The 6,645-nt window shown below is 48.9% G+C and overlaps 1 protein-coding gene and 2 non-coding genes across 4 annotated transcripts; all 3 read right to left on the bottom strand.

Moving 5' to 3' along the window:
• Nucleotides 1-2,147: 2,147 nt before the first annotated feature.
• Nucleotides 2,148-5,789, bottom strand: Rpl21 (ribosomal protein L21). 2 transcript variants are annotated; one of them, XM_028878028.2, is made up of 6 exons: nucleotides 5,757-5,789; nucleotides 4,258-4,336; nucleotides 3,901-3,962; nucleotides 3,046-3,158; nucleotides 2,442-2,592; nucleotides 2,148-2,290 (listed from the first exon to the last, which is right to left on the bottom strand). In XM_028878028.2, the coding sequence occupies exons 2-6, from the start codon at nucleotides 4,322-4,324 to the stop codon at nucleotides 2,201-2,203; spliced, it is 483 nt and encodes a 160-aa protein (XP_028733861.1). In that variant the 5' UTR covers nucleotides 4,325-4,336; nucleotides 5,757-5,789; the 3' UTR covers nucleotides 2,148-2,200. The 2 variants fall into 2 exon arrangements, with proteins under 2 accessions (XP_028733861.1, XP_037054266.1); XM_037198371.1 differs by lacking the exon at nucleotides 5,757-5,789 and adding an exon at nucleotides 5,455-5,610.
• Nucleotides 2,878-3,006, bottom strand: LOC114699170. The gene has a single exon (XR_003735481.1). It is a non-coding gene; the product is annotated as a small nucleolar RNA SNORA27 (small nucleolar RNA).
• Nucleotides 3,246-3,316, bottom strand: LOC114699169. The gene has a single exon (XR_003735480.1). It is a non-coding gene; the product is annotated as a small nucleolar RNA SNORD102 (small nucleolar RNA).
• Nucleotides 5,790-6,645: the final 856 nt, after the last annotated feature.

Raw genomic sequence — 6,645 nt, 5'->3', positions numbered from 1 at the left:
AGCCTGGTCTACAGAGTGAGCTCCAGGGCAGGCTCCAAAGCTACAGAGAGAAACCCTGTTTCGAAAAACCAAAAAATAAATGAATGAATGAATGAATAAATAAATAAATAAGTAAAGTAATGCTATGGTTGGGGATCACCCCACACGAGGACCTGTATGGCGGGCTGCAGGGTCAGGAAGGTGGGAGTCGCTGTCCATCCCTCCTGCTGGAAGCTGTACCTTTCCTGTCAGCTTCATTAGCCTCTCCAAAGGGAGGTTTCTCCTCAGGTCAGGGTAAATCATAAATCGACTGTAAGCGCACAAGAGCCTTTAGGAATCCTTCATTCCCGCCCCTGTGCCATGTGACTGTCAAGGCAACAGAAGGCAAAGACAAGACTTTCTGGGAAAGAACAAAACACTGCCCTACGCTTCCAGACCTTTCCACATCACAGGAGGATCTAACAACCCCAAATGTTCATGAGCAAAGTGTTGACCAGACTTCAGAGAAACACTAGTTTTATAAAGCAGAGCAGAAAACAAGACCAAACATACAGAGATTACGAGTCCCCAGTTTGCCGGGCGTTGGTGGCGCACGCCTTTAATCCCAGCACTTGGGAGGCAGAGCAGCTCTTGAGCGAGGCAGCTGGCCAGAGTGGACTCTCAGTGAGTTCGCAGAGCCAGTGCCTGGGCTAACCAAGTGAGATCTCCAGGAACAGGCGCAAAGCTACACAAGAGAAACCCTGTCTCGAAAAAAAAAATTAAAAAAAAAAAAAAAAAAAAAAAAAAAAAAAAAGATTTCTTTGTATTTTGATTATTTGTGGAGTGCTACTACAGAGATTCTGCTCTGCTCTGACTGATAAGTGGCGCCTGCCGCGCGAGGCCAGAAGAGTTGAGACAATGCTCAAGATATATCTCGAATTAATCAGATCACAGAAGTGATTCTTAGTTGACATGTACAATGAGCCAGAAAGAAAAGCACACAAGAAATCTCATTACAGATGATTGTGAGCCGCCATGTGGTTGCTGGGAATTGAACTCAGGCCCTCTGGAAGAACAGCCAGTGCTCCTAACCTCTGAGCCATCTCTCCAGCCCTTCCAGTCTGTTATTTTTAAAAGACCCCCGGATCATACATATTAGCTAACGGAGCCTAGCCCCCACACAGCAGTCAAGCTGTGGTGAAGGCCAATTTTGGTGTGATACAGCGTCAAGGCTCAGCTCTGCCAGACTCTTGCAGTTTACTCACACATGAAACATGGCAGTCCTCACATCTCAAAGATGTCCATGAGGATGAAACAGTATACCCTAACAGGTCGTCAAGAACTGTTAGTACTGTCGACAAGAGAAAGGTCAGTGACTGCAACTTTTCAGAGGATGTGGCCTGACAGGAAAAGGTCGTCTCTGCCTTGCTCAGGGCTGCAGCCTGCGTTGCTTGCATGCAGATGGCCACAACCTAGGAGCACTACACACCTCCCTACTTAATAGGAAACACAGCAACCAAGAACTCCATAGGCCGGGGCAGCGGCGACCCACGCCTTTAATCCCAGCACTCGGGAGGCGGAGGCAGGTGGAGTTCGAGACCAGCCTGGTCTAGAGTGAGATCCAGGACAGGCACCAAAACTACACAGAGAAACCCTGTCTCAAAAAAAAACAAAAACAAAAACAAAAACCCTACTATGGGGCTCTGGGTAAACCTCCCCAATACCACCCACTTTGTCTAGCGTCATGCCATGTGCCCCAAGCTGTTCTTCAAGACCCTCCCGCCTCAACCTCCAAATGCAAGGATTAGAGTTGCACCACCAAGCCTGACCACTAGGTCTTTCCCTCTAGTGATTTAGAACAACTATCTGACCATTTTTCTAACCAAGTGTGTGCTTTGCACACTAAGTTGTATTATTTAACAGGAAAAAGTTGAGTAGAAAAGACAACGAGCTGGGCAGTGGTGGTGCATGCCTTTAATCCCAACACTCGGGAAGCAAAGGCAGGAGGATCTCTGTGAGTTAGAGGCCAGCCTGGTCTACAGAGTGAGATCCAGGAAAGGCACAAAAAGCTACACAGAGAAACCTTCCCTGTCTCAAAAAACAAAAACAAACAAAAAAAAAAAAGACAATGATCCAGCACAATTAAAATCTGCTTCAACATTTTCTTTCAGGAAGGAGAGACGACACACTTCAACGTAAGAAACGCCCTTTACAGTCCAGGTCTTTTATTTCTTTTTGTACATTAGGCCATGAATTCGTATGGAATGGGCTCCAGCAGCTCAGGCTCCTTCCCGTTAGTCCTCACAAAGTGTGCTTCTCTGGGTGGGGCGGGCTGGAAAGAAAGAATAGGATTATGGGAAACCTTAAAGTTCTCTTTGTAACTAACAAATACTCAATTCTCGAACTTAAAAAGTTAAGTGAGCAAAGTTTTCACGATTCCTCATGGATGAATAGCAATAAACACTGCCTGGTCGGGCTCTCACCTGGCGCTTCAGCTGAACCCAGGTGCCCTTCTCCTTGGCTTCCTTTTTCTTCTGGTCGTTCTCCTTCACCCGCTTGAGGAAGCTGTCTCGGCTCTTAGAGTGCTTGATGTGCTCAATCCGCACGTTAATTCTCTTGGCAAGAATCTTGCCCCTGGAAAGACCAATAGATTTCCTAAATGCTTCATTCAAAACCCAACACAAACGCACACCGTTCTGACAACTATTATCTACTAAGTTAACATTGCTTTCATGCTTGTGTCAATCATCCTTACCCAAAGGAAGAGGCCCAAGAGCACACTTCAAAGCTACTTTTCTGATGAACACAGCCCTGAAACAACAGTAACTTAGCCAAACCCGGCTAACGAAGTTTGTAATGAACTTTTAATGCTACCAACACACCAGCACCAACCATTCCACCAGACTTCCCAGTGAGCGTCAATGTTTCCCCTGACAGGTTACAAGACAAACACTTAAGTTTGCCTGAGTTTTAAAAGGTTATTTCCTTTGCCCCACTTGAATGGCCAATGAAGACATGAAGTCCAATTGGCAAAGTGAAAGGGGGTGCATGTCGACGACTTCATCACATCTACAGCATTTCACTTACTTAACTTGCTTGTTTACAATGATGCCTACGGCATGCTGGGTGACATTGTAGACTCTCCCGGTTTTGCCATGGTAACACTTATGAGGCATTCCTTTTTGAACAGTGCCCATTCCCTAGGCAAGAGACAAAGTATTATTCCAGCAAGTCCTCTTTCCAAATCCTTTTAAGTAACCAAGGCTCCCTTTAAATGGCAACTCAAGAACTCTCAGAGCCGGTGAAATGTGGTTTTCACATTGCATCAAGCAATCAAATAGACAATCATCATTAAGTTCCAGAGTGCCAGAATATATTCAACTACCCCAAGAGTGTAGCCTTCACTGGGGCTTTCATTAAAAGCAACTCCATCTTTAACAACCAATTTTACTATCTTTGAGACAGGGTCTAACTGCACAGGTCCAGCTGGCCTTGATCTCAAGAAATTCACCTGCCTCTTCACCCTGAGTGCTGAGATTGAAGCCAGCATTCTCGACTTTTTGTTTTTTCAAGACATGGTTTCTACGTAGCCCTGGCTGTCCTCAACTGGGCTCTGTAGACCAGACTGACCTCAAACCCACCACTGCCTCCTGGGGGCTGGGATTAAAGGTGTGTGCCACCAAGGCCTGGCTCCATTCTTGACTTTTAACAATTAATTTTAAAGGTTTCTTTTACCCTTCCCCGATTCTGCTATTAAATCATTAAATCAACATTCCTGGCTTTTGTTTTTCAAACCAGGTTTTTCCTGCCCTGGTGGAACTTGCTTTGTAGACTCAGGTCCGCCTGCCTCTGCCTCCTGAGTGCTGGGATTAAAGTTGTGCGCCACCAACATCCAGCTAGCACCTAATTTCTAATGCTGATGTTTCCTCCACTCTAACTTACCTTGATGTCTACAATATCACCTTTCTTGTAGATTCGCATGTAAGTGGCCAAAGGAACAACTCCTGCAAAAGAAAATCAAGACGATGTCTAGACCCCCACGGTACTTGCGTAAGGTACTAGTTTTCAACACAAAGCACAAATCTTTGGCAGTTACATTAGGTACAATGGTCAATTTCTCCTTATAAGCAAGGCCAGTCTAAGACTAACGGTCTGACACTTCTTCCCAGTGCTAAAGCCTGCACACACTCAAGTTATGAGACCACGAGATCCATGCTTTTGCTTCTGACACAGTGCAGGTAAAAGCTGTTAACCACAGATCAATAGAAACACATTATCAAGGAGGATCACGCCACTTACCATGCTTCCTAAAAGGCCTGGAGAACATATAGCGGGTTCCCCTCCTCTTTCCCTTTGTGTTCGTCATTCTGGCGAGTTACTGAAACCAGAAAAGTCAGCCATCAAATAACAAGTTCATTTAATGTTAGCAACTATCCCCTTAAAACTAATCAGGAAACAATATAAAAAGCTGGATCACCAAACACACACCCTAATGTCATCTTGTCACAGACCAGGCTACCTCAAACTCAGCACCTTCCTGCCCAAGCCTCAAAGAGCTGGGATTGTAAATGGGTGCCCATGATTCCACTTAAAGACTTAAATAGAAAACTATCTTTTTTTAAAAAAGGAGTTTAGCTACAGAGACCAAATTCTGTCATTAAAACCAGCAGGACTGGTTGTTAAATTCAAACCAAATCACCTTTCTATCAGAATACAGAACACACCAACGTATCTTCAAGAACACAGAACCACCATCCTATCTACAAGTAGAATAGTCTAGAATGCCAAGGACATTGCAATTCCCAACTTCAGGGTAACTTTGTGGTTGGAGACCACAGAACTCAGCCTCCACTTTGATGCTGTTAATTTCCTTTCATTATTAACCGAATTCTCTGTCAAGTTAGCAAATGGAATCGTAGAGTTAAGAGACTTCCATTTGCTAAGGTATTAGGAAGTGTGTAGAGAGAATCAATCCCTGGAAAATCTGATACAAGCCTCGACGATTCTTGCTACAAAGGCCTACTTAAGCTGACATTCCTGCCTGTAAAATGGCCTTTCCATTTTTATAAACAGCCACTGTAAAATCTACACGGAGCCTCCAGTGACTCTCGGCACAGGGAGACTACTCCATCGGCGGCTAACTCAGCACCATCTAAGAGCTTAGCTCTGCTACAGGTATTTAGAACCAGCACTTGATTTCCAACAGACCAACAGGGTTTGGATCACTCCATTCGTCCAGGACAGAACTACCCGCCACTCCTGGCCACTACTCAGAACCACGTGGGGACCCCTAAAGCATGGTGTTGTAAGTAACCAACGCGCTCCTGTCTTAAGCATTGGTGCGGCAGCCTTCACCTTACCGTCCCTACCTACGCTCGTCTTCTAGGCCCAAATCGCAATTACGACCGTCCCCCCCCCCTCGTCTCTAGGCCCCAAATCTGCACATTACGAACCGTTCCACGCATCCCGCAGAGGGATCTCCTTTACCGCATTACCCCAGGCCGACTCGGAGGGCTCTCTCCTCGCCAGAGCCCAGTCCAGGCCTGCACACACCCAAGCCTCGCGAAGAACCAGGCCGACTTTTGAGTCCTAACCCGCCAGCCCACGCTCATGGTCGGGGCTGGGCGGGCGCCCGGCTACGAGCACTAAGGCAGGCCCGGCCTCTCCGGATCAAAGCCCCCGGCCCCCGGCGGCCCCTCGACAGTCCCCCCGCGACCCCAGCACGCAGCCTCCGCGGCCCGAGCCCCCCGTGCAGCGCATAAAACGCGCAGGGACCCGAGAGCCACGCGCGCACCGACCTGGAAGATGGCTGCCGCGGCCGAAAGGAAGGGGGCGGGGCCGCGCGCTCTTACAAGGACCGCGGGCTGCCCGTGGCGCCGCCTGAAGGCAGAACGCCGGCCCCGCGAGGCCCCGCGAGAGAAGCGCACTGCTCTGATCACCGGGAGACAGACCTTGGGAGGAGGCTCTCCTCTGCGCAGACGAGAGGCAGCCGGCTAACACAGACTCGTACAGGCACCACGTTAGACAGCCTGGACAAGGCCCCCCCCCCCCGCGGGCGTCCAGCCGGACGCCACTTCCGTAGAGCGTGCCGACGCAGGCTGGTGCGTCGTGGGACGTAGGAGGCGGAGCTTCGCCTCCCCGCCGGGACGCGGCGCGGTCCCCCTTCGCGTTTCTAGGGTCTGTCGGGTCGCGTAGGCGAGTAATTTCGGGCGGACAGAAACGGTGCGTTTGCCACGTTCCCCCCCCCGCCCCCGACGTGGTTAAACGACACGCCGGTCGGTCAGCTAAAACTTCGGCCAGCCGGGCGTGCTGCGCATGCTCCTAAGGCCGGCCTTCCGGAGGCGGAAGCGAGACACTTGTCTCACAACCCAACCCAACCCAAACCTCACCTCGGTTTTCTTTGCGGGGGTTTGGGGAGAGAGATGGGGGCGGGGGTTGAGGCGGAGCTCACCAGAACACGTACCTGTAGTTTGAACCTGTTGAGTGTGTATTAATTGTGCAAAACGTGAGGCTTCATTCTGACATTTTCTTTTTTTTTATGTTTTTCAAATGATTTTTTTTCATATTATTTTATTTTACAATTCAGTTCTACATATCAGCCACGGGTTCCCCTATTCTCCCCCCTCCCACACCCCCCCCCCCCCACCCCCCATTTCCACCTCCTCCAGGGCAAGTCCTCCCCGAGGA

The sequence above is a fragment of the Peromyscus leucopus genome, chromosome 23 (genome assembly GCF_004664715.2).
Source record: "Peromyscus leucopus breed LL Stock chromosome 23, UCI_PerLeu_2.1, whole genome shotgun sequence".
Taxonomy (NCBI): domain Eukaryota; kingdom Metazoa; phylum Chordata; class Mammalia; order Rodentia; family Cricetidae; genus Peromyscus; species Peromyscus leucopus.
This window is presented reverse-complemented; position numbering and strand designations above follow the sequence as displayed.